At 42.6% G+C, this 27,862-nt stretch overlaps 1 protein-coding gene across 4 annotated transcripts; it reads left to right on the top strand.

The window, feature by feature from the left end:
* Nucleotides 1-31: 31 nt before the first annotated feature.
* LOC138628180 (tensin-2-like) lies at nt 32-27,862 on the top strand. Of its 4 annotated transcripts, none has more exons than XM_069711073.1 (27): nt 32-334; nt 6,810-6,915; nt 7,061-7,098; nt 15,812-15,844; nt 15,966-16,015; nt 16,191-16,371; nt 16,574-16,624; nt 16,777-16,899; nt 16,984-17,048; nt 17,897-17,980; nt 18,101-18,213; nt 18,408-18,468; nt 18,853-18,928; nt 19,411-19,540; nt 21,061-21,126; nt 21,255-21,371; nt 21,464-22,879; nt 22,990-23,140; nt 23,243-24,105; nt 24,234-24,365; nt 24,833-24,925; nt 25,134-25,211; nt 25,407-25,484; nt 25,651-25,819; nt 25,899-25,967; nt 26,270-26,299; nt 26,485-27,862. In XM_069711073.1, the coding sequence occupies exons 1-27, from the start codon at nt 212-214 to the stop codon at nt 26,627-26,629; spliced, it is 4,641 nt and encodes a 1,546-aa protein (XP_069567174.1). In that variant the 5' UTR covers nt 32-211; the 3' UTR covers nt 26,630-27,862. The 4 variants fall into 4 exon arrangements, with proteins under 4 accessions (XP_069567174.1, XP_069567162.1, XP_069567182.1 ...); XM_069711061.1 differs by having other exon boundaries at nt 16,188-16,371; XM_069711081.1 differs by lacking the exon at nt 26,270-26,299 and having other exon boundaries at nt 16,188-16,371.

Here is a 27,862-nt window from a genome sequence, read left to right as displayed (position 1 = left end):
GGGGGGGGGGAGTAATCTGGGGTAGATTTGAAGGCAGGACAAGCTGTCAGAGAGAAGGGTGAGAGGTGCGAGGAGCCACCGGGAGGGAAGACATAACATCCAAAACATGAAGCACTAAGAGAGGGAGAAGAAAAGGGACTTTGAGAGTGAAGCACTCGTCTGGATTTAAGGAAATTAAAGACACAAGACTAAAGAGGTGTGTGCTGGAAGCATGGGGTGCATTCACAGCACGAAAGCAGGCGGCATAAAGAAGCATGGACCTGATACAGACCCTGGAGGAATCCCCATAAAGGAAGACCTGGAGGTGCATCCTGAAATCCTACAACTCGCTGAGGTAAGTGAGCGACTGCTCTTTAGGGAAATGTAAACATGCCAGTTGAACACAGCAGAAAACCTGATCATAGTTTTTAAAGTCCATTAGCAGCTAAAGGAAAGCAGCATTTTGAGTGAGGATAAACAGGAAGTAAAAGATCATATTAAATGTCTCACTTTAACAGCATCCTTCGACATGGCGTACATGATCGTTGCAGTTTTTGTCAGTTGACTCAGCAGTAGAGGCCTAACTATTTAATTGTTATACACCACACTCATCACGCAGTCATGGGGAGCAACCAAAGGAATCCAAAGAATTACCACTACGTTTCGAAATTAGATGAAGCCTGGACTTCAAACCAGCCGTGTTTCTCTTATGAAGTACTGTATTCCTCCTCCTCTGCATTAAATAGAACAGCAGCATGTAATGCCATACACATACCGGAAGGCTAAATGAGCTTCGCAGATCCCATTTTTAGACCAGCCACATTGGTTGCATGTGCTGCTAATGTTTACAGTCAAAAGTATTGGATTGTTAGGGCCTTATATACTATTTAGTTTTTTTTTATTATTACATATAAAGATGTCAGAAGCAATGAACGAGGAGAAAACAAGGTACCCACTGCAGTGGATGTTTGACTTGATCACCGTTAATGATGTCCCTCGGGTGTCAAGGCTCAAGAGGAAGTGGTATAAGTTACTGTGTGGTTTGGACCCACCGCCTGCCTGTCTGCGGGCTCTATTTAGGAACATCTATGACGATTAAGACGAGAGCCCCACTTCCACATGCACCAAGTCTCTGCTGGACTTTTATAGAATCTAAAATAAAAGGTGGCTGTTGATTCAACGCCGAGGATGCACACTAGAACGTGTTTGTTCTCACATGTCGGAGTAAATCACACCGCGGCATGCTGTATGTCAGTATGATAGAAGGAGGAGATTGGAGGAAGTATTGAAACACATACAGGACTTTTCATTTGTGCAGAAAAGTTTCACATTGAACTTCTGGATATTGCTGGAACAAAAATTGTTTTCAGTCAGATCACATGTGGTCTTAGATCCCCCAAAGCCCTGTGTCTGTCTGCGTTTGTGTGTGTGTGTGTGTGTGTGTGTGTGTGTGTGTGTGTGTGTGTGTGTGTGTGTGTGTGTGTGTGTGTGTGTGTGTGTGTGTGTGTGTGTGTGTGTGTGTGTGTGTGTGTGTGTGTGTGTGTGTGTGTGTCTCTCTGTCTCTGTCTCTGTCTCTGTCTCTGTGTGTGTGTGTGTGGGGTCAGGCCAAATCATGATACCATAGTCCCTGCTGAATGGGTGGACTCCAATGCAGGGGAGAGGAATGAAATGTGTCATACATGCAAACAGTCTCGGAGTTCTTTGTATTGTTTGTAGTGTCTAATTATCTTTCCCCCTTTCTTTCATGCACACATAAGCACACACTCATTCTCGTAACCTATTTTCAGCATTTTCATGGCTGTTTAGAGGTGACAGTCCCGGCTCATGCAGGTTATAAATACCCAGCCAGAACTGGAGCAACCTCCAGCTCGCCACCTGCTCCTGTCCCTTTCTGAATGTGTGTGTGTGTGTCTGTGTGTGTGCATGCGAGAGGTTGTGACTCTGCAGCGTATCATCACTTGTGAGGTGCCACTGAAAAAGCCAATGAGGCATTTAGTGCCAAGAGGGGGGGTTCATGTACTCTGTATTCACTTAGTGTGTGTTGTTGCAGCTGTATATTTTGAATGTAGAGGCAGAGAGTATATTTGTGTGCTCAGAATAAAACCTTGATAATTAAACCTTTGTTACTGAGTCATATGATTTTCATGTTTAAATAGCATTTTTAATTTCACTATGGGTAAATTATTTTGAAATAACGCCCTATAAAATGCTTCTGCTGCCGTCCCACCAGTAATAAACAGCCCAAGAGCCGCAGTCATAAAGAAATCCATTATGCGTCTGAGCCTCTCTGCATCTACATGTTAGATGTGGAAGCACTCTGCAGTGGTCAGAGATGCTTGGAGAATGACATAAACTTTGGCTGTAAAGAACCTAATGGGGTGGGGTTCAAATACTGCAATGCAACACTGCTGATAGTCAGCACAGCCTCTGGAGACTGAATGTCCGTTTCAAAACTTCTTCTTTACTGGTATCAAAGCACAGAAGTGAGTGGACATGATCTGACAAACACCTGTGGAGTCTAACAGTTCATATTCAGTCTAATTATAAAAAAAATAAAAACTCTATGGGAAGCTTAACATTTTCAATCTCACACAACATTTAACAAATAATAACAAAAATATTATTTGTTTACACCTATTTAACTGGGTCATATTATATTGCACATGTTCTAAAAAGTTGTGTTCAGTCTTACTGTATTTTTGTTCTTTGTCTTTAAATGTAGTGAGACAAGAAAATTTTGGGGGAAAAGTGGTAGCATTTTGTAAAAAGAGCCCTCCACACTGAGTCATGAGTCATTTTATCCATATAAGTTTTAAATTTAATGACAGTTCTTTATTTGATGTCATTCTTTGACACATGATCAAATCTGCTTTAGATTAAAGTGCGATCTCACCAGTGTGCAGCTCTGGTCACATGTTGTGATGAAGCTTGTGCTGCTTGGAGTTTTTTTTATTTCTATTTGTCAATAGAGTAGGGACAATTGATTACCAGATTTTCATCAAATGAAAAGTTGTTTGCACCAGAAAAAAGAGTCCCTACACTAAACATCTCAAAATCCCCTTAAACCTTAAATAGATTGAGAAATTACTTATTTGCTTACAGAAAATTAGTGACATTTTGGCCACTCTTGGACATTAAATAAATGTCAGTTGCAACAGAAATATTATTACCAGATTCAATACATCATTGAAAAAAAGTTCTGATGCTTGAAAATCACTTCTCTGCAATGTTCATCACAATTTGTAATGGAAGAAATAGGTTTCCTTCATTTGAAACTGCGCTGCACTACTATGATTTGTCCACCGGGCTGCGCCCTTTACTAATCCTGAGTTTTTAGTTTGAACTTAACTGGCATCAAACGGTGAATGATTGCAGGAAGGTTTCAGCACACAAACTAATGAAATGGTGCTTTTCCAAGGTGAAATGATAAAACTGTCATCTGACGTGTTTGACTTTTGAAATCATTTGCAGGCTGTTAAGGAGAAGTAGATGGTGAACTCTGAATCAGTATCAGCTTCGGTGGAACTCACACCTCATGTCAGTTTTGTGTCATCTCACTTGCTTGGATGTCAAAAGCTATATTTTTTATAAATTTTTATGTAACTGTGCTAAAACTTGGCAAACATGTTCAAAGACAAAACCCAAATACATCTATAAACATGAAAACATCTGTAATTTAGTTGATCCAAGACAAACAGCAAAGAACAAATCTATACAACGTCTGTAAGGCCATTTTAATGTAATTCACCCCCGTTAGTGAATGCCACAGTTTAAAGCAGCAGTCATTCATCATAACTGCAGAGGACATATATATCAATAGTCCAATGACTTGTTACTCTGCTGCTTTTGTTATTAGATCAATACATGCAGCATAGTGGTAATATGTTTCATCCTTGTCAGGGAGCCTGAATCAGTCCCGGTCAGCGGCCAAAACAAACACTGCGAGTTCTTGTAGATATGTCCCAAAGGATATATATGACCTTTATTTAACCAGGTAGAATCAATTGAGAACCAATTCTCATTTACAATGATGACCTGTCATTTTTTTTATTTTATTTTTTTTAATTTTTTTTTTGTTAGACCTGGATATTATAGTGACTTTATCATATAACAGACTTCTTTCATTTGGTGGTGCACACCCTATAACAGTTTTAAACACCTGCACCACTGAAATCTGTGGACGCTAAAGTTAAGCTATTGACAGCAGTCAGCTTAGAAATAAAGAGGAAACAGCCAGCCTGTCCAAAGGTAGGCCTGGTAAAGTCTGCCTCCCAACTCCTAACTTAGAAACATAACCTGGCTATTATCTCAATTTCTTTAAATGACCATGTGAAACTGGCCTCTACAAAGAATTCTCACCTTCATCTACTGTTTTACTGAGTTTTATTGTGAGTTTCACCCCATTAGTCGTCCAGCCCACAACTTTACTGTTTTTGATTGTTTATCACTGCTCTTACAGCATTTTAAAAGATACATTTTCAGAGAAAAAGCTGTAAAAACCCACTTTACCCACACCTGTCCCAAATTTAACAGCAGAAATTCACAGTTAGCAACTAGCTAATGAATATTACTAGGATGCTAATGAGTATTTATCTGCTAAAAAGCACGATATTCCCCACAGGAGTCGGTGAATACCAAAAACAGAAACAAAAGAAAAGTGAGTGTTGGACTTGTAGGCGAGGTGGACCAGAAACACAACTGATAATATGTGATAATATGTTAGTGCAGGTATAACGAATTATATTACGTGTATATTTTGCTGTTTCCATCTGCTAACATGCTTGTCTTTGTTTTCTCATAATATAAATCTATAAATCTCCTTTAAAGCTCTGACTTGACTGTCAGTGAAGTTGTGGTGTATGAAAGTGCTTTAATTGTTGATTCAAATTTTGCCACTTGATAAACCTTAAACTATCAGCTGCATTTGCAACTGCAAGTCGATTTAAGACACTTGAAATTATGTTGTAGATACAAAAATGCATTTGGGTTTCTTAATTCAGCAGGTAACAAAATAATTTGGAGCTATTCTGTTAAGAGTTTATGAAGTCTTATCTGAGCAAATCAACTGCATTAATGTGCACATGATGTAGCCACACAGACAGTACGTAAAACATGAATTATACATTTCTAGTCATAAAGGATTCATTCAACTTGAGAGACACAGCTTTTATATATATATATATATATATAATACATTGTGGCTGAGTGAATAAGTTGGCTTCCACAATTTTAGATGGTGGAAGAAGTGAGACTCCGCATAGTCAATAAGTAGCCTATTTGTGAAAGTGTGTCCAAACTGCTGTAAACACACTGTCACCTTCCAGAGTTAAAATCAATGCCACTCTTGTTTGGAAAAGCCAGGCACCAGAAAAAAAAAAAAAGCTCAGCTGAGAAATGTTTTTTCACGACCAGAAAAATGCATCAAGCCATTAAACAGGAAAAGACACCCTGGTGTGTGCAGGTACTGTACGGTGTTTGTTCCACCGCTCCGATTGCATCATGCATACCACACACTTCTCACGTCGTACAAACGGCGTCTCCCTCCTGATGTTTCCAGGCCCCACCTTCTGCTCTGCTCAGGGAACAATTTAATGCTTTAATGTGACTCACATGCTGTCAAAAGGCTTTGCTTTGGGAAGGCGTTACCATAACTTTATATAAACACTGTCCCACTTCTGTCCGGGAAAACTGAGTCGTAGTTTATTAAAAGAAAAAGTGATGGTCATGACTCAGCACATATCCTCTCCATGACTGTTTGTGAATGTATACAAAACATGCATATTAAGAGTTTTCTCCTTTATCTTGTAAATTTACAGATTAAATATCATCCTGTGCATTTAGGTCGTCAATAGTATATTCCAGCTTTTAGCCATTGATATTATATAAATTTTAAGTTCAGTATTTGGTGACAGAGAGGGAACAGTTAGAGTGAGTCTCTCAGTGTCAGATTCACCTTTTGCTTTTACCCAGAGAAGCTCGTTGTGTGATGTGTTTACACAGCTGCCGTGACTGCCCAGTGTGGTATCACCTTGCACTGTTGAAAGAAGACGAAGCTCGTCATCAGGCAGGAGAAACCGCAGCTACCTCAACCAAATAATGTTCAATATTAAACAAACCTGCTACAAAGCTGATTCAGGTTGGCTTGAATCTTTAGTTGTTTTAAATGACTGACCAATATAACTGTGCTGTTGTGAGGTTATATTTTACTGTATTATTTGTAGTCATTTTTTAAACAAAGTCAAAACTGTACAGGCATGCTGAACATGAAGAAAGGCCATGACTGAAACAAGGAAATCATGCAAATAAAACACCCACTTATGCACGTAATCTATGTACTCGGTGACATTCAGCGTTACATCGGAACTAGCGGTAAATAAAACTCCCTATTTTCATCAATTTCGTTGCCCCACACACTGACACAGAATAAGGACACATAAAAAGACAGCAGGATGCCTTGAAAGATTGATGTGATGTGGCAGGTATTTTTCGTGGAGGAAGCTGAATGTAGCAGGTGGTCATCGGTGCTCATGCTGGTGTGTCACTGAGCCGGCACACATGTGCACTGACAGCAGCTACAGGGGGTACAGGGGAGCGTCCAGTGCCTCCGATGGAACAGTGCTGAAATCAAAATGCCTTGGGACACACTGATCAAAACTGCTAATCCTAAACATGTGACAACCACAAATGCCGTGGACAGTAGATGGTCATGGGGGAATTCATGGTTTCAAAAGCACACAGTTGCTGTGATTAAATGATTTCCTTGGAGGTGTGCGGTATTGCTTTCACCTGCTGTGCAGATGATCAGTTTCACTTGTCCTGTGTGTCTGCAGCTCGCCAAAGCCAGCAGCCACGCCTTCACAGCGAAGAGCTTCAAGAGGAGACGAGCATGCAATGTGTGCAAGCAGAACATTGACAACCCTGCGGCTTTCTGCAAGGGTGAGTCTCCATCTCAGTCCGGTCCGGTAGCTGATCCAGAGACACAGCTGCTCAGGATGAAGACACAGACAATCTCACCCTGACCGTCCTCTTTCTTTCTGTCTGTGAGTAAAACATCTTCTTATTTGTTTTTTTGTTTTCACAGAGTGCAAGGTTGCAGTTCACAAGACATGCGAGACCAAGGTAAGCCACACGTTCCCTCTGTGAATTCAGCACAGAGCACACGCCTTCCTTCCTGAACAAATTGTCCTCCTGTGTCAAAGTGTCTTGGGCAGCGATGTAAATATGATGTGAGGCCTAAGTGGGGTAAGCCATGTGCACTGACCTAGATGTCTTGTAAAAGAAGGCCTCCCCTCCCTTGAACTGCAACCAGCCAGGTTGCTATGAGTAATTCAGTCATGTGGTAACGCAGCAGCGCTCTCCTGCACCTGGGAGGTCTCACTTTTATTTCCAAAAAGTGACTCCTTAATACAGTTTGATAAGAAGCATTAGAGTGTACAGCTTACAGTAAAAATACATCATTGTGGGAAGTGCTCTCAGGATCATCAATGGGGGGCAGCAGTAAGCTGTCGGTGGTCTGTATCCCCCAGTGAGGGAGCAGAGGAGGAGAGAGCAGCAAACGCTCAGGGGAGGATGCACTTTGTAAATATATGCTGTTCGTCTGTGGATCAGTTGGTGTGTGTCGTAAGAAAGGCAAATACAGCGAGAGAAAAGGGGCTTCTGAACTGGTAGGAAGGTCCTCGTTTGCAAGAAGTCACTTTCAACTGCACATGCCTGTACAAAAGTTAACAGTTGCTGCTCTCAGCTTCAAACTATATGCTCTGTTATCGTATAATCTTTATTTGTCTGTTGGTACCAAGAAGGGAAACAGACTATTAAACACTTTCAGTCACTATATTGTCTCATTAAAGTCCACTAAATTTTGTCATAGCGTCCCTGACAGCCCTGAGAAATACTATCAGCTACTAAAGAGGACAATATATGCATGAGAAAATCCACCAATAGTTTGACATGTGGTTCCGAGTAGAGGTGCTTGACCTTTATGGTGTTTGGACCAGGAGTCATTCTAAGATGCCATGTTTCCACTTTGTGGGAGAGGAGCTCTCTCTCCGTCCGCAGCTTATGTCAAACCGTTGGCAGCAGTCGCCTCTGCTCTCATGTGACCCTGCTCACAGCCGCTCAGTATCACACGCCGCTGAGGGAGTTCATGACCTTGCCGTAACTGGGCTGTTATGCCTCGCTGTTTAGTCTAGCAGCACAAATACACTAAAATAGAAAAACAACAACAACAGTAGCACATTTCTGCTCTGTCACAAAGAGAGATCCATCGCTTTTTATTTACCTTGAGGTCGTCAAGGTGTGCGGTGACTTCCTGTCTCCTCCTGTTCCCGCCTCCACACGTACACGCCCACACGCTGTAATGGTGTATCTCTGAGCACTACCAGCTGTTGTCCCTTAGCACCATGTATTTAAAGAGGATTATTATTTTTGTCATGCTCATCCCCCTGGTCATCACGGCAATAGTTCAAAAAAAGAAAAAAAGAAAAACAACCTCTGAGGCTGCAGGAGAGCGGGCGCCATGGACGAGAGAGAACATCATCATGCAGGACGATGATCAGTCTGGATAGGAGAAGTCTTAGTGGGTAAATATAGAAAATAACAAGAGTGCCGTAGATGCCTGCCAGTGAGTGATCTTAGGGGGACACAAATAAGTGAGAGGCAGCTGGGGAGGCAGACTGTGTCTCACTTATTTGTGTCCCCCTAAGATCACTCACTGAGATCACTGAGTATTCAGTCCCATTTGGGGGTATTCATAAATAAAGAGGGAACATTGGGTCAAGGCTGCAAACTCATGTCTGCTTCATGTCATGCTGTCCCTTGTTTCTTCGATGTCTTTCTAACATATAACAGACTTACTTTTACACATCTTGCTTCTTGCTGTCAGCATCTTGTTTTACTTTTAATCTTTTTTACATTTCTCCTTTTTATGATGTTTTATAGTCACTTTTTTTTTTTTAAACATCTCGCACCTCTTAGTTTTTTTTTCTCCAAGTGTTTAATGCTTTCATCAGTGTGATATGCCAGCCGTCACTAAAGATCCACTTTTTTTTCCCTTTTTTTTCATCTTTCATCCTCTGTGCATCTTCTTGTCTTTGTCTATCTCATCGGCTGCATCATGTGACATCATGCCTTCCTGTCATCGTGCCACTTCTATTCTGCCTCTTGTCATCCCTGCACCTCAGCCTCTTGCCACAGAAGATGTCACCGGACATCAGCACCCTGTGACTCTGCCGGGCTGCCCCTGCTCTGCATGGTGGCGTATTGATGCTTGTGTGAGTGCACGTGCGAGGGGATGCATGTGCTCTGTTGCCGCTGCGCGTATGGGAGAGGGAGGGAGGGAGAGGGAGAGAGAGAGAGAGAGAGAGAGAGAGGGAGGGAGAGAGAGGGAGAGAGAGAGAGGGAGGGAGAGAGAGGGAGAGAGGGAGGGAGGGAGAGAGAGAGAGGTTATGTTGCATGTGCTGCTGGCACACTGTGAGTTTGTGTGCGTGTTATTATGAGAGAGGGAGGGAGGTAAAGTGAGTTGGTGAGGGAGAGTGAGCAGAGGGTTTGAGAGAGGAGGGTAGGTAGTGTATCACAAGCTATACACAGGACTGCTCAGAGGCAAAGGGGAAGACTGAAGCTGCTTGTTGAGAGGTAAAAAACACTCTGCACTGTATTTACTGAGGACAGCTTTGGGTTTTATTTTGCCTGTGTATACTTAGCACTTTACTTTCCACTTTTCTTGTGCCTTGTGTATTTTATTTTTATTTATTTTTATCTCCTCCCGAGTAACAATCTAGAATCTCTAAACCCTTTCCACAGTATTTCCTCTGATAATGCGGCATGTGATTGTGCATATTATTCCATTAAAGCCGTAGCCCGGAAAGAGGATTTCATTCACTGTGATTAAGGCAAGTGCAGAAATTGAAGCGGAGACTCCTGCTGTGACCTACAAAAAAAAATACACAGATTTTAATTATTTATCCTGTAGAAAGAATTCTTAGGGTTTACTCTTTAATGAGACGGTTGTTATAAAGCAGAGTATGGGCACAGTGCCTAAACCTTATTCTATAGGCTTCTGTACAGGCCTGTAAATGTGAAATACATGCCAGACTTTGTATGTGTTTGTGGCTATGTGTCAGTTTCTCTGCCTGTTTGCTGGAGTCTGTTTATCTTCGTGCATCTGTGTCAATCTTTATCTGTGTGCACTTCCATGTGCCACTTTTCTTATTTTCAACTTTTATCCAAATTGATACTCTGGAACTTTTTCTATAACTTTCTGCTGTCAGAACACATTTTCCCACAGTTTCTATCTATTTACCACAAGTTTCAATGCTGTGTGTACATATCTCTGTCAGATTTATATACGTAGGCAATCATCTCTGGCAAAAGTACACCTGATGGAGACACACGGCTGTATCCCCAACCCAGTCAGCTGTCCGGACATCATCGGTTGGATATTAATGTTGTGTAGTGAAGTACAGATTGTTACAGCGTGAGCTCAAACCCACCAGCTGCTCTTCTAATGTTTCATGCTGATTTATGAATTGATCGAGCCATTGTGATGCTCCATGGGTTTGTGTTGTACATAATAGTGTTGATTTGTCCTAATTAGTGCCAGTCACGTTAGAAAAGGCCAACATGTGCACAGTTGTGAGAGTCTTTGTTTAAGGAACCTCAGTTTTCTAGTAGCTTATAGTCTGATAGTGGAAACTTGAGGCAGATGCTGATTACCAGCCCAGCTATAATCCAGACTTTATAACTTTTGCTGTTGCTCGTGTCCGACCTCATAAAAGGGGACTGGGTGTACATACTGGTGGCACCATGTGTCACATCCCAGGGGAGATAACAGTTAAATTGCTGCAAATGGTTGAAGTGGATGTTGTAGATAAAAAAAATTTAAAAACGACATATCCTCCAGATAAAAATCTTTGTGACTTGATTAAGGCTGTGGTTTATCACCATCACATTGCTGTTGCTATTTATAGCCATCACTGGCATGATTTATTGTTCATAAATAATTATCATGGTTTATTCAATTGTATCACTTTACTTATCAACAATCAGTGTTACAAGGGACACACACACACACACACACACGCTCAGTGTTTATATTTACTCTTTGCTTTCAATTTCCTGAGTCTAAGCCAAGTGATATGTGCACAGCATGCTTTGTTTAATTTAATACACTTCCTATTTTGGATTTTTTTTTTTTCACCGACTCATAACTATGTCTTTTAAGACTGTTTCAGCTTAAAGGATGTAATTTGTAATATATCTTGTTGACAGTGGATGGATATGGGCAGTAGGCTTTGATCAATTCATTTAATTGATATTTTTCAGCTATTGGGTGTTAAATGTTGTTTGGCAAAGCGTCGCTATAGGACCACGTTAGTTTATGACAGCCATGAGGCAACCACATGATGCAAATCAATCCACTTCTCTTCGGAAAATGTGACTTCCCCTGCTACAGTAATTGCAAGTGGATTCGGTGGATGAGTGACAGACCAAAAGACAAAATGAGCCTTTAAGTGTTCGGAGGGACATACGATCTAAAATAAGGAGCTCTATCAAAATAGCTCTGTGAAATCTCTCTGCTCTGTGTCAGTGGTCAGGAGGCATGTTCAGCTGTTGACATCTCTCTCTCCCTTCCAGCGTCCTCTTTCCTCTTCCCGTCTTTGCGTGTATTTTTTCCCCTTGTAGCTCTGCCCATTATATTTCTACTCCCCAGACAGTTTTTGCTTTGAGCCTTCATTCCCTTCTCCTCTTCCTCCAGGCCAGTTTGTCGGTGACGTGCCGGGGCTGCGCGTGATGCTTATCGAGGTGTTCTCTGTCATCTGATGTTGTTTATTCGGAGGGATGCATACTTGTATCTCACGGCAGGGATGATTGTGGTCATCTTGCCCCCCGGGTCAGTAAGTAGAGAGTGTAAAGTCAAAGGAGAGGGGGGGGGGGGGGGGGGGACATTGGGGATAGGACATAAAGAGATGAGGGATCAAAGATGACAGAAGAAGGAAGACAGACAGATGTGATAATGAGAGAAGAAAGACACGGGGACCCTGACTTTCAGCCTCCTATGAATCACTGCACCTACTTCTATATTTTCCCTCTGGTGCTATGAATTGAAAAGTTGCAGAAAAAGAAAAGAAAACCTCAGATTTTTTTTTATTTTGGGCATTCGTGTCTTCTTTTTTTTAAGGCTATGGAACTTTGAATAGTTCATGGTTTATTTTGCTTTTTCCACTTTCGGATAGGAAGGCTTACTCATTTCTCCCTCTTGAGTGTTATGTCAGCACTGAGCTGACTGTAAGAATGAAACTGTCTCCTCCTGGATGCCATACTGACGCCCGTGTCTCTAACACTCACATCTATCTCCTGCTTTTGCTGCTCTGACAGATCTCTGTGCTGGAATTCCTCTCCCTGGCATAGAAAGAGATGATTTAAGATGTGGCAGTCATCGGCTCACATTCAGATCCCTGCAGTCATTCTGTAGTGGAGCGGATTAGCTGCCAGGAAACTCTGAAAGTTTAATGTGGAACTGCGTTTAATATTAAATAATCAGTCAGTATTTTTTTCATTGATGTTGATTATGTAGAGTTTAAAAGTCAGTAACTATTGAAATACGCCTTTCATTGTTTTCCATAAGATCAAGGTTATATCTTAAAGGAATAGTTCTACATTTTGGGAAGTATGTGCATTCATTTTCTTGCCAGGAGACATGTCTGTCTGTTAAAGCTGGAGCTGAGGAGCTGATCTCAGCTTACTGGAGTAAAGATGCTGCAGACAGGGAGAAACAGCGACCCTGGCTTCCTTTGAAAATAACACAACCAGCACATCTTAATACTTTAGGCTACTGATGGTTGCTGGAGGGCTGATTGCTTTTAACCTTCAGATAGAGACAATCTCTGTTCTCCCATTGTAAGTCTTTATGCTAAGCGAACCAGCTAATGGCTGTAGCTTCATATTAATCCTATATACATGATACAACCATTAACAATCAGCAATCTTGTCATCTAACTCTCGATTTATCAGTTGCCTGTTTTGTCCAACAGTACCAGCAGATTTACTGTTCGTTTCTCTGCCTGACAAATGAATGAAAAGTTTTCCTTGATGATGTACCGAGGGAAACCAAAACCTCGAAACAGATCGGGCATCCAGAGTCCACTAACGGTGAGCCTGTCCCTGAGGGTGGGATCGAGCGCTGTCATTGGCACCTCAGTAAATGCTAAGTGATGAACAAGACAAACGGAACCAGATGGCTCCGTTCCCTGTGGCTCCAGCTTACAGCCCACATGCATTAATGAAGACCCCCAGGCTGGCAGAGCTACCAAAGACACATGTACTCTCTGCATGTATTTCTGTGTGAGTGTGTGTGTGTTTGTATGTGTAAACCTGGGCCGAGCAGCACTGACATCCTGCTGCAAATTGCTTCCTGTTGACTCTGGTGCCTTGCTCCTCTGCCTTAATGCTGCATCTCTGTTGCTCTCTGCTTCTACGTCCAACCCTGGTCTGCTTTTGTCTGCATGTGTGTGTGTGTGTGTTTATACATGGCTACACATGTGTGTGTTGTGTCAGTCTCCTACTGTTCCTTCCTGGAAGCGACTACTTTATCCAGTTAACTACCATTATTAAACCTGTTAAGACAAGAGTTTTCCCCTATGGCTGAAACTCCTCGTTCTTTCATTTCCTATTGGAGGTTTTATAACTTTTTGTGATCCGTCCTCGTGTGCTTAGACACTCTGAAGTACACACAATGGATATTACAATTCACTCTAGATTAAAAAAAAAAATAGAGTACTATTAATACAAATTGCCAAATATGGACGCATGACAATAATCAAATAATTACATCATCTTGTCATTTCAGTATATTTGGACTTTTCTCTGCTATGAAGCAACAAATTCTACCATAACTTATCCCCTTCACTCCCCCTTTTACTCATTCCTCCCTGGATCACAAGCCTGTTTATGTTTCCCCCTTTTTCCTTGTCACACCCTCCTAAACTTTCCTTCAGATTTACTCTGTGTCCCTTCTGCAGCGCTGTTTACCGTCTCTCACACAGACTGTGAGTTCTATGAAACAAGATAGTTATAATTTGGACAAATGCTCTTTTTATCAAAAAATAAACTAACTAACAACAATATAGCAGCACATCAATGACCATAGTGACAGTACATGCAAACGTCAAACTTGCCTTTTAATGAACTTAAATGATCTGCTGCTTGTGTCTAATGTCAGATTGGGCACCTCCAGGAGTCAGAGGTCGTCGATGCCTCGGCTGGCGGCGCACAAAGGACCAACACCACAGCAGACATCATGTTTTGTCTCATCAGTCTATATTATTACCATCTCTTTCTGAAGTTGCGTGGGGGTTATAATGTTGCAGCTGCAGCAACCCCTGACGGTGGTGACAGTAATTTGGATTCACATTTTTATCATCACAGCATCCTGCTAATGCTTCTTACCTGAAGTGGCAATATGCCAACACAACATGCAGCTACGCTGAACAAAGACAACACCAACATAACAAAATTAAATGTCTCTTGACCTGCAACAAAAACTTGGAAAACACTTGAACCATAAGTTCAAGCAAGGATAAATTCAGTTTCACATTTAGTCATGAAAACATCCTGTAGCATTGGTATTTCCTCTGCCTGCAGTTAACCTAAAACTGAAGAATGTATCTCTGCATGGCTGCTGTGGTTTTCCTCAGATTCCTTCAGTTGGTTGTGACTGTCAGGACTGTGACTTGTTAACCTGTTGCCTGACGCCTGTCAGCACTTGCCAGCGTTCAACCACAGAGGGTGGCTCACCTGCCAATCAATCTTACGGGAAAGTTCAAAGGTCAAAAGCTGACGTGGTGTCACCTGTCAAGGTTCACCATTGGAACCTGTCGCTGGACTGGAATAGTTAGTTTGATTCAATTTATTGGCTTACCTCCCTCATTTTCCATATGAGTGGTGTTATTCATGCATTTCTATCCTTATTGTTTTTAATTATTTTATGTGACTTACACCATAAATTATAATTCTCGTGAGAGCATCCAAAAGAGTCGGACAAATACAGCATGCCTTGACATAGCGGTGTGAAGAATTTTCCTCATAATGAACGATCCAAAATAGAAGATTGCTACAGAAGCCTGTTGAAGTTTATGCGTATGATAGTCGCTCTGTTTGAATGACCTCATCTTCACTCGGTTTCTCTCCATACGTGTTTGTGGTTACTATTGGCCCACTGACAGTCAGAATACAAGCACTGCAGGCCACATGTAGAGTCCTCCTCCAGTAAACTTTCTCCGCTTCTATCTTCTTCTCCTTTTTTAAGGGGCGCAATCAATCATTTCTATTGAGCACCTCTTGATATCCTCAGCATCGCTTCTGCTTATTCAACTGCCTGCACAGCAAAATAAACACCAGCCAGTCGTTCTGCACTTAGAGAGAATTGAAACAAGGCTACATTTACTGTCCTCAAGTTTTTTTTAGGTCCATGTACACAAAGATGTCAGTACGTCTGTGTTTGTTAGTGTGTATCAGTGTGTGTTTCTGAGTTTGTGAGTCCATTGTCTCACATCATGAGTCACTAGTCCATTATGTGGAGTGGCCAAATCTGTGCTGACAGACCCTTCTTGAAACCAGCTGCTGCAGATGACAGAACAGTGAGAGTGAATTTTACCATCAGCTCTTCATCCTTCCTCCTCATCCCCATAGCCTTCCATCCCTTCATCTGGTCTGCTGGAGCAGGACCAAGAGCATTAACTCAAACACATGACCTGACATGTGCTGGTTCATCCCAGTGTGTGTGGTTGTGGTTGTGCGACCACTGAAAAATCAAACCATATACTTCTTTCCTTTTTAGGTGACTCCCACCTGCACCTCAACGCCAGACCTGGTAAGTTTTTTTGTTTGTTTGGGATTTTTTTTTTTACATGTTTTTCATAGAAAGATGTTTCACATTATGTGATACTCTGTGTCACTGCAGCTTTGTGTCTTTTTCCATTTTCTCCTCTCAGCACAGTTTGACCAAAACAACGTCTCAAAAGAAGAGAGGCTCCATACCGAGGTACCACAAATCAAGAATCAGACACACGCTGACAGAAGAAAATGACATTTTTATATGCAAAAAAGCTACAGACAAATAAAAAGCACAGTAAAATCAACATTAGGGACTTTAACTTTGACTCTCTAATGGCTGTTTTGGCTCCACTGAAAGAATGCATTTTCACCATCACCAGAAGTAAAAGCGTGGAACAAGTGATGGAGCATGTGATGGAGCGCCACTACGACTTTGACCTCACCTACATCACAGAGCGGATCATCTCCGTCTTCTTCCTGCCGGACCTGGAGGAGCAGCGGTACGGCAGAAACCTACAGGAAGTGGCCTCCATGCTAAAATCCAAGCATCAAGATAAGTTCTTGGTGAGTCTGAAAAACTGAAATGATAACAAAAGTAAACTTAATTATTGACTAAAAATGTATCATGGCCATAGATAGGGACTACTAAACAACCAAATTCTTCCTTTCACTGTTTTCTTTGAAACATTTTATATTAAAATATACATATATATATATATGTTTGTGGTTGATTTGTAATTGTCTTATGTATCTCTGCCTTTTCCAGCTTCTGAATTTATCAGAGAAGAGACATGACATCACAAGACTAAACTCAAAGGTACAAGTACTTTCACTTGACAAGGTACCAGGTGACACATTAGACACCAGTGAAATTCATATATATGTGATATATGTCACTATATAGTTAAAGTTAATGAAAAGATTTGACTCGACCAGAATTTGAAGCATCAATCTCTCTCTGTGGTTCAGGTGCAGGACTACGGCTGGCCTGATCTCCACGCACCACCGCTGGACAGGATTTGTGCCGTTTGTAAGGCCATGGAGACCTGGCTGACCTCTGACCCCAACAACGTAGTGGTCCTCCACTGCAAAGTCAGTGTAGCATGAACGCACATCTGCTTGCTTTAGTGTGAAAAAAATCTATTTCACGTTCACTTTGATGTGTGTTCGATTCAGGGAAACAAAGGAAAGACGGGGGTCATCGTGGCTGCCTACATGCACTACAGCAAGATATCAGCTGGGTAATCTGCATCATTATTAGTCTACAAGACACTCAATATACCAACATCTGAATGTACTCCCTGGTGGACGTGTATACGGACATCTGCAGACACCTCAGACATTTCATATTTCTTCTTGTTTTTGTTTTTTTACCACTGTCTGGATGTTATTTGGGGGACAAACACACAATTTCCTCTTTTCCAAAGCTATGAGTTATTTCCCCCCACGAATAGCTGCATATATGATTGTCTTTACCTTTTTTATATGCATGAATGCAGGTCGCAACAGACCTCTTCACGTAGCCTCTCCTCAAATTCAGCATCCATTTTTGTTTTTAAGCACATGTGCGTTTGGTGCCCTTGTAGCGTAAAGGCTGCTCGGACAAGTGTATGCAGCCACCACAAATTGGAGGTACGCGCATGTCGGCACAGAGCCTATACCTGTCCAACCAGAGGGCCTGTTTGGGTCTTGTTAGTTGTAAATATACTATTGCCTTCAGGATCCGTTACTCACATAAATGTAACCACGTGGACCTGACATCGAAGTTTTATTTTAAGATGAAAACAAAATGTACTCAACAAAATTTTGTCCAATTCAGCATATTTCTCTTAGAGTGAAATCAAATCAACTGTAGAACACCTGTAGAACTTTCGCTTATCGATATCTTCTTTGTTCTTAAAAAAAAAAAAAAAGACAATTTTCCTCAGCCAAAGTTGACAAATTACTAGTTTTTTTACTAGTTAACCACAAAAGATAAAGAAAATGTATTTGGTGTAGATTTACCTCATTACCTGTGTAACCCACAACATTTTGCATGTACATGAATGTACTAAAGCCTTAACTAACACACCTCTGGTTGTTCCAACAGAGCGGACCAGGCTCTCACCACGCTGGCCATGAGGAAGTTCTGTGAAGACAAAGTCTCCTCTTCCCTGCAGCCCTCTCAGAACAGGTCTGACACACTCATGTATCTTCACATCTCCTCTGCCATTCCTTCTTCTTGTAACGCTGCTGTCAGCCCTTTAGCCGAACGCTTCTCTCGTCACATCATTTCCTCACCTCTCTTCAACAGATACATCTACTACTTTGGTGGTTTGTTGTCAGGTACCATCAAAATGAACAGCAGTCCCCTGTTCCTTCACCAGATCCTCATTCCTTCCCTACCAAACTTCCAGGCAGGAGGAGGTCAGTTTTACACACAAACTAATGTTACTCTAATAACTTGCAGGACTTTTATGGTCATTCTGAGTGTGGAACAGTGAAAAAAAAAAAGTGTTTCACAATGTTGAAGGAAAAAACAAAACACAATAAAGCCTTTGTGTGCAAACCCTCACCGTTTTTTATTGTTGTTCTCCTCAATTTATTTGCTGCATTTGCAGGTTTTTATCCTTTCCTGAAAATCTACCAGTCTCTACAGCTTGTCTACACCTCAGGCGTCTAGTAAGTACCTGGTCAGTTGTCCAGTTGTTGCCCGCTGTGTGTGTTTTTAGCTCACCTCCTACGGTCAGACGGCTTTCCTTCCCTCAGTCCCGTTGGCAGATGTCGACTCTACCGGCTGCTGTCTGTGTTTAGGTGTCACCCGGTCTGTGCTTATGTTAAAGTTAATGTTGTGTACCGGTGCTTTACCCGACTGAGACATGTTTTGACTGGATTTAGTATGTTTTAAGCTGGTGTGCCTAGTTTGTATTCTGTGTTTTAATCAGAGAGAGCGTGTGTGTGTGTGTGTGTGTGTGTGTGTGTGTGTGTGTGTGTGTGTGTGTGTGTGTGTGTGTGTGTGTGTGTGTGTGTGTGTGTGTGTGTGTGTGTGTGTGTGTGTGTGTGTAGTGATCCCCAGAGCTCCAGGGCGAGGAAGCTGTGTGTGACTATGGAGCCAGCGCTACTATTAAAAGGGGACATTATGGTGAGAAATAGTTCATTGTGAACTGTATGTCACTAATTGAAAACGTTACTTTGATTCCACACATTACAGTACTTCACTGCAATACCTGTTATTTTTTTGCCTAAATCCTGTAGTTTCCATTCCCACTTACTAAACTACTCAGTGAAACACTTTTTTTTTTTTCTCCTGCACTCTTGTACCCTTAAAAAGTACTTGATTGTTTTTTAACAACTCAAGCTCTAAAACCTCTATAAACTATGCACACATGCTTTCTGACACTGTTTTGCATGTTTCAAACAGCAAGCCCTTAGCAGCCAGAGTGGTACGTAGGTGTGTTTTTTAATTGGCTGCCGCAGCTAAACATGCCCTGAAGACATATAATAAAATGAAACACTGAAACAGAGCAAACATAAGTTCGATGTGCTGTGATGTCACGCCTGTCCACTTCTCTATCAACACTGTAAGCCTCAGTGTTTGTAGTTCATGCATCTCTTTGTCTGCAGGTGAAGTGTTTCCACCGGCGGAGCCGAGCAGCAGAGAGGGAGGTGGTCTTCAGAGTCCAGTTCCACACCTGCACTGTTCATGGAGCTCAGTTGTGGTTTGGCAAGGCTGAATTAGATCACGCTGGCACAGGTATAGAAACACAGGATCAGCTGGTTGATTTTGAAAAGTTTTCCAGTTTCATGAAAGCATTACTGAAGGCAGTGGAGGGGAGGGTATTTTAACCCTTTGTGCTGGACTGGATGAGGGTGGATCAAAACGTTCTACGACTGCTTCTGTCAGCTCAGCACCACGGCATGCATGTGAACTAGTATTTAATGTTTTGTCGCCCGATTAACATCAGCACCTGAGATACACATGTTTTTGTGACCATCGGATTTCTCCACACACCTGAAATGAGCAGAGGGCACAGATCAATGTTTGTGTCTAATTTTCGGGGAACTGAAAGAAGTCGTAGGAAACTAAATCTGGTGAGCAGTGGTAGTAAGAAGCAAAAGGTTTGGTGTTGAGGGAGAAAAACTTGTTTTCTTTCAAACAGCTGTAAGTGGGCGCTTTGTTATGGCAGAGAACAAAGTGCCATCGCGCCACAGTTTGGATCATTTTCACCTAATGTTTCCCTCAGAGCATCACAGTTAAACTTGGTGTTCACAGTCTGAGCCTGTGGGACAAATTCAATGTGCTCAACTCCACGAATGTCAAAAGAAAAACCCACCTGGGTGCGCTCCAGACCTGATGAGCCTTTTTACAACTTGGACAGTGACATTTTGCCCCTCTTGAAATTAGAATGTCTTTTCTTGCTGAAGGCCTTTTAAAGCATTCTGTAGACGAAATTTGAGTTTGACACTAAATTTGGTAAATTTCTCTGCTTAAGTCTGTGAAGAAATCACAGCGTAACTACCAGTGGTCACAAAAACATTTGTAACTTCTGAAGTTGATCAAGTGACAAAACCTGGAATACTTTGTCATGAAGGCTAAAGCTTCCCCCTTCCCTGTGAATGTCACGTGCCTCGCTAAGTTTGTGCACAACAGGAGCGGTCTCTAAATTTGTTGATCCACCTTACTGCAACGTGGTTGTTTCGACTATACTTCTGCTTCATTACACTAAAATCTGAATATATCAAAAACATATGAATTAATAAATGAGAAACCTCCTGCTGTATATCATGTTAATTCCTTGAAGTACATGGCTGTACTGTTGCTGTATAATTCAAGACCCATTTATTCCTCAGACCATCGTGGTGTTTGTGTCTTCTGAGACAAATAGCAAATGACAGTGTCAGTTTAGATGAAACAGAAATGTCTGTGCACATAGCTCACGAAGCAGCAGTCTCATGACAGCTGCTTCAAGTGCTACAAGCTGACGCATGCATACAATGTATAAATAATATTATCCACACTCATGCATGAAAGTAAAAAGAAAGCTCATGTCAGATGACAGATTTCTTTGATGTGTTCTGCTTTTTTATTTGAGCCAGTTTCTGTCTTTTTGGACTATTTCTTTCCATTATGAGAAGAGTGGAAGCGAGTTTCTTTATTTATTAAAATTGTTTTTTCTACTTCACAGATCACACCTTCTTGTGGATGTTTTTATCACTCTCTGTAGTTACGGTCTGGATATTTTAGTCACTTCTTTTATGCTTACCTCTCTGTAGATGACAGATTCCCTCCAGATGCTACGGTGGAGTTTATCTTCTCCAGTGGACCAGAAAAAATGAAAGGTGAATATTTTCAGCTGTCTGCCTGTCACTGCATCCTTTGAACCATTTCATGCACAAACTATCTCTTTTTTTGTTTTTTGTTTTACATTTGAATGTGTTTTAATATCAAATATCATCTGCTTTCCAAGGGCGAGAATACCGCAAGAACGACGCCGCCATCAAAGTGGACTACAACACTTCGGACCCTGTGGTCAGATGGGATTCCTATGAGAACTTCAACCTGCACCACCAAGACAGCATAGACAGTAAGAAAAGAAAAACACAGGTTTAACAAGAAAACCTAATTTAAAAGGGTGTAAATTAAACATCACGTCACATCCCCTCTCCTTTCTACCAGACATCTCTCATACGAGGGGCCCTCTGGATGGCAGCTTGTACGCTCAGGTGAAGAAGCGACGTGGACCGGGCGCAACCACCTCAGTGGCATCACTCAATGGATGTCTCACGAGCAGCCCGACAGTGAAGCCCCAAACTCCCAGCCAGCCCCAGCCTCTCGCCTACACCTCTAACTCCAGCTGCTCCTCAGTCCCGTCGGATCGCCAGAGTGACGCCTCCCCGTCCAGTAATGTTTTCGACAGGGAAAACCCAGACTGTCCTTTGAGGAGGGGAGACGGGGAGGACGGAGCAAAGGAGAAGACGAGAGGGAAAGAAAGGGATAGAGAAACAGCAATTTTAGATGACGGAGACCCGTCGAGTCCCGGGGGTTTGAGGCGAGAGCACTCATGTTGCGGTCGAGCGAGTATAAAGTGTGGCGATGTGGGACGGGAGAGGGACAGAGAGACGTGTCTTTCCAACGGTCACTGCCTCGGCCGTTGTAACAGCAATAAAAAACATCCAAAAAGCCAAACTCTGCCAGCCTTACCTACTAAATCTGTGTCCCCTCCTCCTCCTCATACAACTCATATGGAACTCTGCCATCGCCATAGTGCCCATCCTTTACCAGAGTTACCATGGGAACGCTCACCCCCTCCTCCACCTCTGCCCTGTCTCCACAGGCCATTCTACCCTTATTCCACCCCTGAACACGCGCGGCCACACAGCCACACCCTGCCGGCCTCAAATAGAATCTGCGCTGGTGAAGAGTGTCACCTCTTCCATTATCCGAGCCACGGCCCCGGCTCTCACCTCTCCCACCCGTCGCAGACCTCAAGCCCTTACAGAGAAATGTTCTTTGGCTCTCCGACACCATCCCCTGGCTGCCCCTGTCAGGACTGCTCCAGCAGGCAAGAGCACCATTCAGCCTCAGTCAGAGCATTCCACCCACTGCACACGGACCCATCGGAAAACCCACACTGGTCCCAAGGAGCGGGGCTACAGCGAGCAAGAGACCCACCTCCACTGTGGGAAACTGAAAATCCATGGGAGTTGGCAAGAGAGGCCGAGTTCTGGCAGTGCAAATCAGCCGTGCCTGCGTTTCGCCTTTGCCACTCTGCTTCGGACCAGGGTCCAAACCCAGAGCCGCCTAGATTTGCCCTCACGCCTCACCAGAACTATCCCATCCCCCAGTCGTTCATAGATGTTCGGGACGGAGCCAGCAGTGGGTACCACACCCCTCCACAGCCCCACCACTCCTGCCCCTGCTCTCCTTATCAGTCATCCCCAGCTGAGAGTCACGAGAGTCGGGGTTATGCCTCAGGGTATCACTCCGGATCCGCCTCGCCTCTGCCTGCTAGTAGCCCATCCCCTGGGAGAGGAATGCTGCCGGAGACCCCCTCGGGATTTGGAGACCAGTCGCACATGGAGCATCACAAAGGTGAATGAGGAAAGGGCGAGTGGGATGGGTTATGTTAGCATGCTTTCATAATTCTTGTGCCACTCTTTGTTATGCCTTCATCTCATGTCTTTTAATGTCTTCTGTTAAAGTGGAAAAGGTCAAGGCAGATGCCGAGGATGACATATCCCAAAGTTCAGAGAGTAAATCTGACTCTAATGGTCAGTCCAGCACCCCTGCTCTGGACTCTGATCATGACTATACGGTTATTGGTAGCAGCAGCCCCACACACACAGAAGACAGGTGGGTGAAACTGTACTTTTTGACATTTACTCATCTGGATGGATTTAGCTCTATTTCCAGCATATGTAGACATTTTTTTTTCCCATTTTGCCTTTTCATTAGTGTAACTGCTGATAGCCCTTCTCAAAGCCAAGAACCCTCGACACATCTGGAGTTCAACAGCAAAGCTATCACACCAGTACCAACAGAAACCCAAGCGCAAAGTTCAGCCGTATCTGTGAACCCCACACAACCATTAACTGAGTCCTCTCAGGGTTTGAGTCTTGATGGGAAGATTGGAGCAGCGAAGGCCACAGGAAGTGCAGATGGATCTAACCAATCGCACGCTTCAAGCTATGCTACCGTCATCATCACCCCAGTCCAAGTGCAGCTCAACGGGTCTGCCCTTCCTGCCGATACCCCATCCAACTGCAACAGAGGTTTATCCTTGAATCCTTTGGCCAGTCTAAGTTCTAGCCCTTCCACCACTTCTCCAAACTCTCCTGTTGGCTCCCCGGAGCTGCAGTCCTCCCCTCAGCGCTCCACGTCCGCTACAGACGCAACAGGACAAAGACTGACTCCGGACAGAGACAGCTTGGCCGACACCAAACCTCCGTCACCCGTGCCCGACGGCTATCACACGCCGACATTCCCCTTAGCATCCTATTACTACTCCCTACTTAACGTCCCCCATGTCCCGTACACCGGGTACACTGCGGTCACCATCCCCGCCATCCAGCCGCCGCTGCCGGAGAAGAAGCGCTTCTCCTCCACGGCGGGTTCCCTGAACGGACACAACTCTCTACTCCGGGCCTCCTCGGCTCCGTCCCCCACGCACCACGTTTCTTTCTCCCCTGCCGTGGCAGAGCAGAGAAGGGGGTCGGCACAACACAGCTGCAGGGAGGAGGCAGACATCAGGGTGAACGCAAAGTTCGTCCAGGACAGCTCCAAGTACTGGTACAAACCAGGCATCTCCAGAGACCAAGGTGAGGGTGGACAACGTTTGTAACTATCATTTCAAAACAATCCACTCTTCACACGTCACCATATGTAACTTGTATGTTGTCATCGGCTAATTTTACACTGCAACACCTCCACTCTGATGTGTCTGTAGCCATAGCCGCGTTGAAGGACAAGGAACCAGGAACCTTCCTCATTAGAGACAGCAATTCCTTCCAGGGAGCCTATGGACTGGCCCTCAAGGTGGCCACTCCTCCTCCTAATGCCAACACCACCGGGAGCAAAGGTATCCTCAGCACCTTTTTCTTGCACATCATTTTTAGTATTTGAGAGCCTTTGAAAACAGTTGTAATATGTTTACTGTGGCTACAGAGGGAGCACCCTAAAAGTCGAAAATTCAAAAAATAATCCTGAATATGTCATCAGGGTTATCTTGACCTGAGTTAAGAGACTTTGGATTTTTAATGGAAAGCCACAAACTGGACCTTAAAGTTCAAAAGACAGATGCATCTGCAAGGCAGAGAGGGTCTAAAGATGCACTAGTTGGATCCTGTACTTTTGGAGCTTGAGGCATAATTGAGACTGAAAGTATTTTCTAACACAAATGAGGCACTATTGTGACCAAAGTAAGGCAGGTATTTTGTGCTGTACATAACATACAACACATTTTATTATGCTGTATTTTTATACTTTTGCTCGTATCCTTGGCAGCTTGATTTTTCATCCTCCCTCCTCCCCTCTCCTCTGTCCCAGGGGATCCTCTGGAACAGCTGGTGAGACACTTCCTCATCGAGAAGGGACCACGGGGAGTGAAGATCAAGGGCTGTCAGAATGAGTCCTACTTCGGTTAGTTATATGGCAGACACGAACCGCCGCAATATGTTTCACATATTCAGTTATGGATGAGATCCTGAAACTGACTTGGGGAAAGGGTTTTTGATTATTATTTTTTTTACTTCCCCTCCAAATCCCCTATTTTCTTTATTTTGATCCCCTCTAATCCATCAGTCATAATCTGTTTTACCTCTTTTTTTCTTTTCTGTCTTTGTGTTAGGAAGTTTATCTGCCCTGGTGTACCAGCATTCAATTACTCCCATTTCTCTGCCATGTGCCCTTCACATCCCAGAAAAAGGTAATATCACCATCATAGATATTAAAGAACATTAAATATACAGAATTTCATTACACAACTAAATATTAAATATCTTTTCAAATAAGCTATATCCATGATTAGAGACCAATTAAATACGGTGAATAGTAGGTTATTACAGCCGTTCCAGGCCTTGATCATTTTGACAGCATGTAACTGAAGTCCATGATCTTTTAGATCTGGTTGGGGAGCTTCAGGAGATGCAGAGCGCAACAAATACAAGCACAGCGGCTGACCTCCTCAAACAAGGAGCAGGTACAACACAAGCTTTTTTTCCACTCTCGTGGGATGTATCACAGAGATGCAGTTCCTACTTTCCACCAGCGGAGACTGCTCAAGCCTCATTATTTTGATAGCACTGATCCTGAAAGAAAATCTTTTAATATTAATCCACATATTTTTCATCTCTCTAATGAGTCAGCCTGCAACGTGCTCTACCTGAACTCGGTGGAGACTGAGTCGTTAACGGGGCCCGAGGCGGTTTCCAAGGCAACCAAGTGCACTTTGGCTCTGAGTCCACGCCCGATGGCAACAGTGGTCCACTTTAAAGTGTCCTCTCAGGGCGTCACGCTAACTGACAGCAAAAGAAGGTACTTCTTAGGTGCTCCAATCTTACTTATTGTACTACTACTCTCCAATAGAGTCATAATATTGTTTGTGTTTGCACAGGCTATTTTTTAGGAGACACTACCCAATTAGCAGCGTCACTTTCAGCAGTCTTGATCCCCACGATCAGAGGTGGGTCACAGAGACATCAGATAAAAATATACTGTGATTTTACATGTACTTTATGTGTTTGTTCATGTTAGCGCTAATTATCCTCAGTGAAGGTGATAACAAATGTGTTCTTGCTGCTGCTGCTGCACAAATACTTGTTAAATATACTTATATTTTATTATAATATAAGGTCTCTTTGTGAGTTGCTTGTCTGCTTTTTCACTGTGAGGTGAGTGTAGATTGCTGCAGTGCCAAGTCTTACATGTTATTGATGTATTTCTTCGTTCTGTCTCTGCGTCTCTGTTTGTGTGCCCGTGCTTCAGGTGGACTAATTCTGATAGCACGTCAAGCAAGTAAGTGCTTGTGTCAGTGTGTGTTTGTGTGTTTTTTCGTGAGTGTCATCTCCAACTGGTACAACGTGCTCCTTTTGCATGGCAATCGATTTACAACGTCTGGAGACAAACTTTTGTTTTCTGTGGCTGTTGAATATTGTTTCCTCCCCGTTGTTTTGACCTCTCCCATCTCCTCCCTGGTGCAGGATGTTTGGCTTTGTGGCGAGAAGGACGGGCACCGCTACAGAAAACGTGTGCCACCTGTTTGCGGAGATGGACCCCGAGCAACCGGCTGTGGCCATTGTCAACTTTATCAATAAAGTCATGCTGGGACCACAGCTGCGCAGATGAGAAAGCGGGAGAGTTGGAAAACTCTGGACTTTTAGGGATCTGGGGGAGATATTAATATCATTTTTAAAGTATTTTTTAATGAGGTGTGTATATAGCTACATTTTGTGTTTGCATTTGTGCAGGTGGCACGACTGTGCTCAGCTGTACGACCGCTTTTTGTAAAGGAATCCGGTGCTCTGTAGAATAAAGTTTTGTTTTGGTGTCAGTTTACAGAGCAAGAGGAATAGTTTGAAAAGCCAAAGAGTGACCTGACTTTGGTGACCTTTGCCAAAATGAGGTTGAAATTTGATTTGGTTTGTTATGTTTTCGTTGCTGCCGATAACTTCAATCATGTTGTGTGACATTTATGTTTCAAACGGTTCACATGATATACAACAAAGTTCACAAACTGCATGGGCAAAAATCTTCACCACGTTTTATTTTTAGAAAGGTTTGTCTACATTACCATCCAAATCTAAAGTAAAAGGGTCTCAGAAAGTCGTAACAATGTGGGAGGATGTAAGATTCATGTTTTAAGGTGTAAAGTAACAGTAAGTAGTTATGTTCCTAATGTGAGCTGAGAAAAAGGAAAGTACGTGATTTAATGAAAGCGATTGTGTACTTTAAATATACATTTTAACTTAGTGGTTACATGCATATTTCCAACAAAGACTACTTTGTCCCCATCTTATCTTTACTAATAAAAGTGTATTTTTGTTCTCATGATAACCACAGATGTAAAAGAGTATTAAATTAAACCTGACAAGAATTTCAAACACAGACAGGTATACAATTTTCCAAACAGAAATCAGCTTTAAACAGGATTAACACATAGTTTTAAAAAGTCATGGACACTCACAAATGTACTACTGCTACAAAAATTTAAACACCCAATTTTGTAAAGTTAAACTTTTTTTTTATGGATTTAAGAGATCTACAATATCACATGCCTTGTCCTCATTTCAGAATTTAACCAATAGCTGTGGAAGCATGTCAGGAGTGTCTGAGAAATGTTTCACTTTAAGCCAAAGATTTATTCTGTAAAGACATTTTTAAGTTGTTTTTTTTTGTATGTATATCTTTTTGTTTGGTATTTGTGTGTTTTCTATAAACTGAGACCGTATTTACACAGCTTCAGCACAATCGTCATTTTTTTTCATATAGGATTTTTATGTAAAAGAAGTAATATATTTTAGGCCTCTGAGGTGGTGGAAAGAATGTTGTATGTCGTATTTGACAAGAAAATTAAACCAA

The sequence above is a fragment of the Brachyistius frenatus genome, unplaced genomic scaffold, assembly GCF_029030835.1.
Source record: "Brachyistius frenatus isolate BFR_SWC_R1_liver_20210118 unplaced genomic scaffold, ASM2903083v1 Contig_4, whole genome shotgun sequence".
NCBI lineage: Eukaryota > Metazoa > Chordata > Actinopteri > Embiotocidae > Brachyistius > Brachyistius frenatus.
Note: the sequence above shows the minus strand (reverse complement) of the source record. Positions and strands in the feature narration are given on the sequence as shown.

What these genes read in the sequence shown, in the direction of transcription:
- LOC138628180 (XM_069711061.1), top strand. Translation starts at nt 212, where the DNA reads ATGGGGTGCATTCACAGCACGAAAGCAGGCGGCATAAAGAAGCATGGA. An exon ending in TCAGAATGAGTCCTACTTCG is followed by an intron (nt 24,926 to 25,133) that starts GTTAGTTATATG and finishes TCTTTGTGTTAG; the next exon opens with GAAGTTTATCTGCCCTGGTG. An exon ending in CCTCCTCAAACAAGGAGCAG is followed by an intron (nt 25,485 to 25,650) that starts GTACAACACAAG and finishes CTAATGAGTCAG; the next exon opens with CCTGCAACGTGCTCTACCTG.